The 12,748-nt window shown below is 35.2% G+C and overlaps 1 protein-coding gene across 3 annotated transcripts in view; it reads left to right on the forward strand.

The window, feature by feature from the left end:
- Positions 1-12,748, forward strand: part of NIPBL (NIPBL cohesin loading factor) — a 200,928-nt gene that overhangs the window by 168,251 nt on the left and 19,929 nt on the right. For 2 of the 3 annotated variants that reach the window (XM_063087985.1, XM_063087987.1), the window contains exons 33-34: positions 7,107-7,215; positions 8,745-8,881. The exons of the other annotated variant lie outside the window; for it this stretch is intronic. In XM_063087985.1, coding sequence (XP_062944055.1) covers positions 7,107-7,215; positions 8,745-8,881 — 246 coding nt within the window. The remainder of the gene's footprint in view (positions 1-7,106; positions 7,216-8,744; positions 8,882-12,748) is intronic. 3 annotated transcript variants of the gene reach the window in all.

The following is a 12,748-nucleotide window of genomic DNA, read 5'->3' on the forward strand; positions in this document are numbered from 1 at the left end:
AGATTGTCCAATTTAAAGTTCTCTCAGTCACTGGCAAAGATTAAGTTTTATCCTTTTTTGGTGACATAAACATATCTTAGTTTTTAGTTAAGGTCTTGGATAGGCCTCAGAGTGACTTGACATAGATTCCTAGTTGTTAGGTGGGAAGCCTTAATGAGACCCATTGCATAATTAGCCAGTGACCAATTTGTTCCCAAATTTTTATGTTAAGGCTCCCTTCCTTGAGGTATCAAGGACATGGTTGTTTAATATCCACTAACAGTTTAACAAGCTGCCATTCAGTTACTTACAGCCTGCTGCTTTAAGGAGACATTGGAGTTGTAATGTATGTTCAGTCTCCCCTTTTGTTAACGAATTATCCATATTTTAAAAGTAAAGAGAACGAAAAAATATCTCCGGGGTTGAAAAGACCTAACTTTGACCTGCCATAGGCGTGCTGTCGCTAATCAAAAGCCACCTGTGGTTCTGTTACCAGGGTGCATTTCGTCTCCCTCATTAGGGACTCCCTTGCCGGGATGAATCGGACATCCTATTCCTCTCTAATGCTTGGCAGGTCAGTCTCCAATCCGTGGAGAACGTCCTCACATGGGGCACCATTTTGTTGCTTTGCGTTGCCTCACTCCCCATGGATTTGTCACCCCACTTCCCCTGGGTGACAGAGATGAAAGGATTACTCATAGCCCATCTCTTCTGAGCAGTGAGAAGCCCCGAAGTGGTTAATCTCCCACCGGAACGCTCACGCGAGAGGGATCCCTTCCTTGGGAAATTAACAGCCGAATTGGGGTTCTCTTCCTGCATTTATTTTCCAGACCAGGAAGTTACAGGAAGAGAACAAAGGTGGGGTTATAGTTTAACAGTGTAGGCTGGTAACTTTCAGTGAAACAAACCAGATGACATTCCAGTAGACAATTAAGTGATCTTATCAACACAGGCTTGATCTTAGCAAACATTCCTTCTTACAGCAATTTCTCAGTATCTTTACATAACAGTCAGTAACTAGTCTGTCTTCGAGCCAGCAACCTGCTGTGCCACAAATCCTTATCTGACACCATAGACTTATATCCTGAGGAAAATTTCCTGTCCTTGCAAGGTCAGTATTTGAAACTGCAAGACTGGAAAACCAGTCCCTGTGAAGTACATATGCTTTATAGTATATTCCACAGCTGAGTAGTTTCAATAGTATGGTCATATCACAATTTCTTTATAATTTACCAACTGATGAACTCTGGGGTTGTTTACATGTAGTTTTTGGCCATTATGAATAATGCTGCTGTGAATATTTTTGTATAAAGTTTTTGTGTGGATGTGGTTTTCATTTCTCTTGGGTAAATTCCTAGGAGTGCAATTGCTGGATCATACGCTGAGTGAGAAACTGCCAAATCGTTGTTCCAAAATGGCTAACCCATTTTGCATTTCCACCAGCAATGTATGAGAGTTCTGGTTGCTCTACATCCTCACCAATTCTTGGTATTGTCAGTCTTTTTAAAATCTTTAGGGCTGGCTGGTTAGCTCACTTGGTTAGAGCGTGGTGCTGATAACACCAACTTCAAGGGTTTGGATCCCCCTGCTGGTCAGCTGCCAAAAAAAGAAAAACCCTCTCCCCACCCCCCAAAAAAACCAAAAAACAACTTTAGCCATTCTGGTGTGGTGGTGTATAGTAGTATGTTTCTTAAAAAGTTTTAAGATGTCTTTTTTTTCTTAAAACACCTTCATGGTGTTTACCTGTGTTATCCAAACTATGATATATTAGACTCTCTTCATAAATCATCTTTCATTTCATATTTTTATTTGACATATTTCACATCATTTCCTTTTTAAATCAAATAATTAGCTCCATATTTATGGAACCTTATGACTACCTTAGTTTAGTTAATGTCAGCCATTCCAAAGGGGACATCACCATAATTTCTAAAAGGCTCTACAACCGCATGTTTGGATCCCCATACTAGCCAGCCAGCAAAAACAAAACAAGGAAAAGCACTATCATAGCCTTATGATAGGTGCACAAAAATTGGATTGACTTTGTAATGCTATTTAATTACTTATTATCCAAGACTGGTCCTTTTCTTAGTTTATGAACAAAATGCAGACAATGAAAAAAAGTTAAGGGTGATCCCTATTTCATCTGTTCCTGGCCTTTGTAATCTAAAGCAAGATCTCCTTCTTGAAGTTTGCAATCAAATATTCTCACTATCTATCTTCATCAGCTAGCAAATGGATAAGTAAACTGTGAAAATTCCATATAATTTAAAAGTACAGTTGTCCTTCAGTATTCACAGGGGATTGCTTCTGGGACCCCCCACAATTACCAAAATCTTCAGATGCTCAAGACCCTAATGTAAAATGGTGTATTAGTCCGTTTTGTGTTGCTATAAGAGAAATACCTGAGACTGGGTAATTTATAAGGAAAAGAGGTTTATTTGGTTTATGATTCTGGGACAGTTGCATTTGACACGGGCCTCAAACTGTTTCTACTCATGGCGGAAAGTTGCAGGCAGGTACAAAGAGATCACATGGCAAGAGGAAGCAAGAGAGAGAGAGCAGGTGCCAGGGTCTTTTTAAGCAAGGAGCTCTCGCGGGAACTAATAGAGCGAGAACTCACTCATTAATCCCCCCTCCCCCAGGGAGACCATTAATCCATTCATGAGGGATCCACCCCTATGACTCAATCAGTTTCCAACACTGCCACATTGGATATCAAATTTCCACATGAGTTTTTGAGGGGACAACACATCCAAACTCCATCAGATGGTATGGTATTTGCATATAACCTATGAACATCCCTCTTGCAAACTTTAAACCATCTCTAGATTACTTATAGTATCTAATACAATGTAAATGCTATATAAATAGTTGTTATTATACTATATCGTTTAGGGAATAATGACAAGGGAAAAAATCTGTACCTGTTCAATACAGATGCAACCATTATAGGCCTTACTAGATTTTTGATCTGCTATTTTTTGAATCCATGGGATGCGGAACCCTCCAATATGGAGGACTGACTGTACCCCACATCAAAAAGGAACAAACTGTTGATACATACAGCAACATAGAAGAATAAATAAAACATTATGGGGAGTGAAAGAAGCCTTACACAGAAGATACATTTTATGATTTCATTTATATTAGGTTCTAGGAGAGGCAAAACTAATCTGTATTGAAAAAAATCAGAAGAGCAGTTGCGGGAGGCTGGGGATTGACTATGAAAGAACATTATGGAACTTTCAGAGATGATAGTAGTAGTATATATCAGTGGTTCTAAAGTTGTCAGCATTACCTGGGTATTTGTTAGAAATGCTAATTCTCAGGCTCTATCCCAGACTTAATCAGTAACTCTGAGGCTGGGGCCCTTCCTTCTATATGTCAGCAGTCTCTCCAGATGATTCTGATGCAAGTTAAAGATTGAGTTTGAGTTATAATGGTGAATGCATTTGACTGAACTGAGCAAATGTATGTTGAAGATTTGTGCATTTCATTGCATAGTACATTTTACCTAAAAAGGAAAAAGGGGAGAGTTTACTGATGTTTACAATTTACTTTGAAATGCATCAAAAGTAAAATGGATAAAGGCGTATGTGTATACGAATACATATGCATACATATATATATGCACATATACATGCATGAGTGTGTATGTGCGTGTGTGTGCATTCATCCCAGTAGAGTAAAATGTTAATGATAGAATCTAGATGGTGGGTAGAAGGTGTTTATGGTAAAGTTTTTTCAACTTTTTTGTATCTTTGAAAATTTTCATAATAAAATATTAAAATGGTGTTTAGAAAGTACCTATATAACTGGGGATGTTGGTACCTTTCAAAAGATATTTTTTAAGTGAGCAAACTAAATTATAGTATTAGGAAAATTTTATGCACCTTCATTAATTATTTAAATCATGAATGCATGACTGATGCATATGTGCATGATCAACATTAAAGGAAAATAAATTATCATTTCAGAAGACCCCCAAAATTTTTTTGATAAAATTTAATACCCTTGAATGATAACTTATAATAAACAAAGATAAAATGTAAATTTCTTAATCTGACAGAGAATAAACTACAAAACCCAAAATGAAAATCATGCAAAATGAGAAACTGTTAAATCAAAATCAAGAACAAAACATATTTGTCAAATATGAATATGTTAAGGTGATTGTAAAATGTATATGGAAAAGCAAAGAAAAACTAACAATAACTAAATCACTTTTGAAAAAGCAAGAGCGCTGACTTTCCTTACAAAATATCCTGACTTATTTTTCAAGTACAGTAATTAAGTATAGTAGGCCGAGCCCGTGGCGCACTTGGTAGAGTGCTGCGCTGGCAGCGCGGTGACGCTCCCGCCGCGGGTTCGGATCCTATATAGGACTGACCGGTGCACTGAGTGCCGGTCACGAAAAAACGACAAAAAAAAAAAAAAAAAAAAAAAAAAGATAGAGTAGTAATAAACAGATCAGTACTACATAGATGAGTGGAACAGGATAGAGAGCCCAGAAAATAGGCCTATACATATAGAAAATATTTGCTATAAAACAGAAGTTGCATGCAGATTATAGGGAGAAGATGGACTTTTCAGTAAGTGGGGTTGGGACAATTGGCTATCCATAGGAATTTTTTTAAAAAAATCAATTGCTACTTCAAGTCAAAAATCAACTGCATATGTAGGTGAATATATTTTTGACCTTTGTGTAGGGAAGGATTTCTTAAACAAGTTGCAAAAACCATTAACCTAAAAAGGATAAATTTCACTGCCTTAAAATGAAAAGCATTTAAAAATCAAAAGACATCTTAAAGGAAGTGAAAACACAAGTCACAAACTGGGAAAAGATATTCGACACAAACATAACCAACAAAGGATTAATACTGAGAGTTATACGAAGAACTCCTCTCCTACAAACCAGTATAAATCAACAGTCCCAGTAGGAAAATAGGTAAAATTCATGAATATGCATTTCATGGAGGCAGTAGTACATATGGCTTAAAAGCTTTCCAACCCCATTAGTAATATGAGAAATACAAATGGAGATCACATTTTATATCATTTGATTGGCAAAAATTGAGGAGTTGGACAGTGACAAATGATGGAAAAGACACGGATTAAACAGTATCTCATAACACTGATAATAATGGAGAAAGTACATGTTACAACCACTTTGAAAATTATTTCATAAAATTATCACATAAAAGCATTATCTTGTAAAGTTGGACATTGACGAGTATATATCCAGTGATCCAGTAGTTCCACTCAAGGTATATACCCAAGAGAAGCTTGCATATGTGCGCCATGAGATATATACAAGGATGTTCATCACTACTATATCTCATCACTACTAAAACTGAAATTAACCTATCTGCAGAAAAATGGATAAATGAATTTTGCAGTATAGACACACAGTGGACTATTGTACAGCAGTGAAAATGAATAAAACACAGCTACATGCAACAACCTGGATTATAGTTAGTAGCATAATATTGAATGAAAAGGCAGGCCCCAGAAGACTACATAATGTATGCTACCTTTTTAGAGAGTTGAAAATGAAAGAAAACTATAAACAGTATACAGCTTAGACTTTGTTTTTAAGTAAGAAGATGATAAAATTTCTGATAGTGATTACCTTGAGAGTGAAACAGGAAGATGGGATAAGGGAAAGAGTACGTTGGGAGATACGTTATTGGAAATATTCCGTTCTTGAATAGGGTTCATAGTACATCATTTATAAGTAAATTAAAAGGTTACATAACAGTGGTTATAGTGTGTCATGAACCAAAATTTATGATTAATTCTTTTGTGTGTGCTTGAAGTATTGGAGAGGAAAAGAAAAAAAAGGGATGAAGGGATGGTGTCTACTCTTCTGAAAAAAGACCAGGCTAAAATGTGATGTCAGTAGCTGCTTAAGGAAGTGAGTTATAAAGTGAGCCAAGAATGTGCAGTTCAGAGTTGAAACCGAGTAAATTGAAGCTGTCTGCTTTATTTGATTTATTTCTTTAAATTGGAGAAGAGGGCAATGTTTGTGTGTTGTTATTCTGGTCATGATGAGTTGTTTTAATCATCCATGCATCTTGTAGTGAAAGTTTAAACTTGTACAGTCCAATACTAGCCACATGTGTTTTTTAAAATTTAAATTAAGGGCCGGCCTGTGGCTCACTTGGGAGAGTGTGGTGCTAATAACACCAAGGCCACAGGTTCAGTTCCCTATATAGGATGGCCGGTTGGCTCACTTGGGAGAGCGTGGTGCTGACAACACTGAGTTAAGGGTTAAGATCCCTTTACCAGTCATCTTTAAAAAAAATAAAATAAATTAAATTAATTTGAATTTTTAATTTTATTTAATTTTAATTCCTCAGTCACAGTAACCACATTACAAGTACTTAATATCTGCATGTGACTCATGGCAACCATATTGGACAACACAGATACACAACATTTCCATTACTGCAGAAAGTTATATTTGACAGCACGGAACTCTTCACAGAAATCAAATACACATTTTGATTTTTTTAATATCTCCATAATTATATTAGCAAATTTTTATTAGCAAAACATATACTTTAAATGACTTTTCCATTGACCTATGATTATGAAAGATTGGATTAGTTTCACTTTTTCGCTATAGTTAGGCTGATCTTTTCCTCATCTTATTATTCATAACATTTTTCTAGCATGTTTATTAATGACCTGGCAAAGGATACCACAGAGGAAATCTACCCTTGTTTTATAATTGCAAATTTTAAAGTGTGATTCAGATGCAGTTACAATTATTAATTCTTTAAAATAATTCAACTAGTATTGAGTGGTAGTGTTTGGTTTTGGTTGGAGCAAGGAAGAAAAGGAAGGTCACCTTTCTTTTATGTCTCAGAGCCTACCTCAGGTCCTACACAAAATAACTTAGATGGTTCATACTAAAATCGTTTGTAAGTATTTGTAAATTTGGGGTTTATAAGATATTTAAACATGTATCATATATTTTTGTTTTTATTAATTTGCACTTTTGGTTTTAAATTGTTGATGACAAATTGAAAAGCATATTACTTATGGACACATTTATGTTATTGCCGATGAATAATTATACTGGGATTTTTTTTTTTTATATATATATACACATATAGTTGTTGAAGTCTGAAGAGGATTCCTCATATAAACCTGTGAAGAAAGCTTGTACTCAACTTGTTGATAACCTAGTTGAGCACATTCTTAAATATGAGGAATCTCTAGCTGGTAAGACATTTTATATATTGGTCCTTAAGTTGATTTTATAACATATTTTAAAATACTTTGGGCATGTTTCTCATTTTTGTCTCTGGCTCTGCTTGCCTAATAATTACTTCACTTTTAAATCAAATTTGATTTTTGCTATATAGATATCTGTTTGCTGCTGCATCATAGAGTATGTTGTTCAGGTTGATTAAGATTATCTAGAGCAGTGTAATAAAAGGATAGGCCTTTTTTCTTCCACATATTTTTCAATAGCATATAATTTTAGATGTCCTATTGAATAGGAATAAAAGTAAGTCCAGGGAATAATTAATATGTCTTTAGCTAATGACACTCATCACAAACTGTTTGATATCTTTTAAATCATATAAAATTTTTTCTGAAAACGGAATTATTTTAACTATTATAAATATGTTTTTAAAAGATTTGTATTACATTTCTAGTATTATTTATAATTGTTATGCAAAGTTTGCTTAATCTTGAGCTAGAAATTTGTTAAAATTTTTTAAATTCACAAGTTTTTAAGTACTTACTATTTTATATTATGTATCACTTTATTTAGCGGTCACAAATCTGAAATTTTTGATCAATATAGATAAAAATATATAAAAGTTATAGAAGATACCCAACTGCTTAAAGCATAAAAATTAACATTACTTCCCATCTTCTAATGTTAACGAGAAACCACAATCAGCCTGTTTAACTGACTCCAGAATTCTCTAGAATTGGGGGCCAATAGCCATTTATGGCATCTAAGGAAATTGTTGATTTTTTTAATGTGCAGTTTTTTTCTTTAATTTTTAATTTTTAATTTTTTTAATGCAATTTTTTTTTTCCAGTTTCCATGTGTGCATCTTTTTTCTTTTTATCTCCTTATTCTGTTTCTCCTATTTTTCCCTATTGTAGATTTTAAGGGTGATACTGGTGTTCCTTAATGTTAAAAAAGTTGCTAGTCCCCTCTAAAAATTAGTTTCCTAAGAACCAGTGTCCTAACTAGCAACATTTTCCTCACACCTGACCAGCATTTTGTTTTTTAGTATAGCATTGGCCCAGTTTCTCAATTTGTCCCTCCTGTTTTTTAACATTCTTCTACCACAGCAACATCTTTTTTCCCAGTACCCTTAAACCCAGTATCACCTCAGGTAAACTGTTTCTGTCCTCCTTTTCTAACTTTCTTTCCCATATTCACGTTCATCTATTTATAGATATAACCAGTACATATTTATTCCCAGAAGCCCATCCCTAAACTTCGTAACTTTCATTCTACTTTTTAATGTCAGTCCTATTCCTGTTTTAAAATTGGCCTTCTATAGCATGGCCTCTTTACTCTTTATCTTCGGTATATGTCGTTTCTATAACAAAGAAAAAAAAAAGAGATGCAGAAAGTCTACTATCATAAGAAATGCTAATCCATTACATTGAGGCCTATACTAAATCTATTTAGGGAATAATATTGAGTCATTTAAATATTCTGTATAATTTCCACCGTCTTGTCATATTTTAGTGTCTTATTTCTCTGTTTGTTTTTCCAGACTCTGACAATAAAGGTGTGAATTCTGGAAGATTGGTAGCTTGCATAACCACTTTGTTCTTGTTCAGCAAAATAAGACCCCAGCTCATGGTTAAACATGCCATGACTATGCAACCATACCTTACCACTAAATGTAGTGTAAGTATAAAGCTGTCTTATTTTTCTGTCTTAACACAAAACATGTAGTATTTTAAATTTAGAATTCACATGTGTCAACTGCACTCTCACCAACAGATCACCTGTGTCCTTTACTCAAATATATATTCTAATATTTGTACCAAGTTATCTACAAACATCAACTTTCTGATGTATTATAAATAAGGTTCAGGCTCCATTTCTCTTTAAGTTCCTTAAGCCAAACCTTCAGTAATACTTAGTAAGCGTTGTAGCTGTTGTTAACAGCTCAAAAGTGAATGAAGCAGAGTTCTTGTCTTTGAGAAATTTACTATCTCATGGATTCTAAATTTGCTTTTCATTTGTCATTTATTATATATTATATTATGAATATACTTTTATTTTCATAAGCAATCAGTATATTGCATATGTAAAATCTAGTATCATATCAGAGATGTTAGCTTGTTATTTTAAGTTAATATTAACATATACTTTGTTTTCCTGAAAAAAAATGTGACAATTAAATAAAACATTGCTTAAATAAAATAATCCAGCAAACAAAGTGAGATTTAAAAAATACATAAGATAGCATGGTGACTTAAGTGGTTTGTTAAAAATGCTAAATTTTAAAATACTATAAAAACTTACAGATGTAAATGGTTTTTCATATACTATGTTTCCAGTGGGGTTTTTTTGTTTGTTTTATTGGTTATGGATATTCATGGGGTACAAAGTTGGCCATCATCACTTGTGCCCAAGGTGTGATGTTCAGACCAATACTATCAGCGTGCACATAACCACAAATTGTGATTATTCCCCATGTCTCCCACCCAATTAATCCCTGACTTCCCTCTCCCCTCCCCACGCCACTCCACAACCCTAGGTGTGCTCTCTCCCTCTCCAAGTCCAACACACCACTGTGGTCTTTCTCTCCTTCCTTCTTTCTCTCTTAGTTCCCACTCAAGTGTGAGGACATATGGTATTTTCTCCTCTGTGCCTGGCTTATTTCACTCAACATAGTTTTCTCCAAGCTCATCCATGTTGCATGAATGGCAGAATTTCATTCTTTTTATGGCAGAGTAGTATTCCATGATTTATATATACCAGGTTTTCCTTATCTAGTCATCCGTCAATGGACATTTAAGTTGGTTCCATATCTCTGCTATTGTAAATAGAGTTGCAGTGAACGTGGAGTGCAGGTATCTCTTTGACATGATGATTTCCATTCCTTTGGGTATATACCTAGAAGGGGGATTGCTGCATCATATGGTAGATCTATCTGTAGTTGTTTGAGAAACCTCCATAGTGTTTTCCATAGTGGTTGTACTAAGGGCCGAGACCGTGGCGCACTCGGGAGAGTGCGGCGCTGGGAGCGCAGCGACACTCCCGCCGCAGGTTCGGATCCTATATAGGAATGGCCGGTGCGCTCACTGGCTGAGTGCCGGTCACGAAAAAGACATAGTGGTTGTACTAATTTACAGTCCCACCAACAGTGTAGGAGTGTTTCCTTCTCTCCATATCCTTGCCAGCATTTGTTGTTCTCCATCTTTTTGATTATAGCCAGTCTCAACTGGGGTGAGGTGATATCTCAATGTGGTTTTAATTTGTATTTCCCTGATGATTAGTGACGTTGAGCATTTTTTTAAGTGTCTATTGGCCATTTGTATGTCTTCCTTAGAAAAATGTCTATTCAAAGCTGGCCAGTTAGTTCAGTTGGTTAGAGCGTGGTGCTGATAACACCAAGGTCCAGGGTTCAATCCCTGTGACCAGCCACCAAAAAAGAAAACAAAAAACAAATCCCTTTACTTGCTAAAAAAAAAAAAAGAAAAAGAAAAATGTCTATTCGGCTCCTTTGCCTGTCCATTTTTTAATTGAGTTATTTGTTTTTTACTATGTAATTGTTTGAGTATTCTGGATATTAATCCCTTGCTGGATGTGTAGCTTGCAAATATTTTCTCCCACTGTAGGTTATCGTTTCACTGTGTTGATTGTTTCCTTTGTTGTGCATAAGCTTTTTAGTTTGATATAGTCCCAATTGTTTATTTTTTCTTTTGTTGCTTGTGCTTATGCTCCTGTTCATGAAGCCTGTACCCATTCCTAGTTCCTGAAGTGTTTCCCATATATTTTCCCTTAGTAGTTTTACAGTTTCAGGTCTTATACTTAAGTCTTTAATCCATTTTGAGTTGATTTTGGTATATGGTGAGAGGTGCAGGTCTAGTTTCATTCTTCTGCATGTGGATATCCAATTTTCCCAGCACTACTTATTGAAGAGGCAGTCTTTTCGCCAGTGTTTTTGTTGCCTTTGTCAAGTATGAATTGACTGTAAAAGTCTGTGGGTTGATCTCTGGGTTCTCTGTTCTGTTTCACTGGTCCAAGTGTCTATTTTATGCTAGTGCTGTGCTGTTTGGTTACTATAGCTTTGTAGTATAATTTGAAGTCAGGTAGTATTATGCTCTGGCTCTATTTTTTTTTTTTTGGCTCAGGATTGCTTTGGCAATTTGGGGTCTTTTGTTGTTCCATATGAATGTTTGGATTGTTTTTTCTATTTCTGTGAAGAATGTCATTGATATTTTGATGGAGATTGCACTGAATCTGTAGATTGCTTTGGAAGGTATGGACATTTTCTTGATTCTTACAATCTAAGAGGATGGAATGTCTTTCCATCTTTTTGTGTCTACTTTAATTTCTCCACTGTTTTTAAGGAGATTTTATTAACTTTTTTTTCTTTTTGCTGCTCTAGTTAGTTTTTTTTTTTTTTTTTTTTTTTTTTTGGTGATCTAAATTACAAGTTCTCGGTGAAAACCTCAGGATTTCTTGAAAAAATTCTAAGAACTGAAGAGAGTAATAGAGGATAAATATGTAAAAACAACATATATTACTTCTGAGACACTAATTCTTTTTTTTTTTTATTGAAACATAATTGGCTGTGCATATCTATGGAGTACAGTGTTGAATATCAGTACCTATGTGCAATATGTGGTACTCAAATCACGAAAATTAGTGTATTCAACATTATTCGTTGTAATCATTTTTGGGGGTCCTGTACCAATTGCTTGCTAACCCGCCTTCCCTCTCCCCTTTCCCACCTCTGGTGGCCTCAGTTCTGTCTGAGACACTAATTCTATCTTTAGGTCGTGTATTAGGTCTAGAAATAAGTTTGTTAATATGTAATCTGTGGCCAATAATAATAGCTAATATTTATAGAGCACAGTATCAGGCACTGTGAAGAATTTTACATGCATGTTATCTCATTTACTTTCTGAAGTAGGTACTATTATTATCTCAGTTTTACAGATAAGGAAACTAGAGCTTAGAGAATACAAATAATTTGCCCAATATCACATAGTTAATTAGTCCCAAAGCTAGAATTCTTCCCCACATCTGTCTGCCTGTAGAGTCTGTACTATAATGTAACCTGTATAAATAGTCCTTGTGGTTTTGAGCCAGTATTTTTTTTTTTTTTTTTTTTTTTCGTCTTTTTCGTGACCAGCACTCAGCCAGTGAGTGCACTGGCCATTCCTATATAGGATCCGAACCCGCAGCGGGAGCGTTGCCGCGCTCCCAGCACAGCACTCTACCAAGTGCGCTACGGGCTCGGCCCTGAGCCAGTATTTTTTGAAAGGAAGATCACTTTTTAAGCACCTTGTGAGTTTTTTATGTATGTATATACACAAATATAAAGTTTTATATGACTAAAACCATCTCCTACATGATAGACACTCTTTTTAATGTTTTTGTTTTTGTATTCTGTCCCCATCTTTATTCTTCCTCCTTTCAGGGCAGTCAACCTGGAGTATCCTTACATACTTTGTCCATGCATCTATAAATGTGGACACATAAACATATATAAATGGTTGACCAGATTTTTTAAAAATCGGTTCATGTTGTATA

Source organism: Cynocephalus volans, chromosome 2 (assembly GCF_027409185.1).
Source record: "Cynocephalus volans isolate mCynVol1 chromosome 2, mCynVol1.pri, whole genome shotgun sequence".
Classification (NCBI taxonomy): Eukaryota; Metazoa; Chordata; class Mammalia; order Dermoptera; family Cynocephalidae; genus Cynocephalus; species Cynocephalus volans.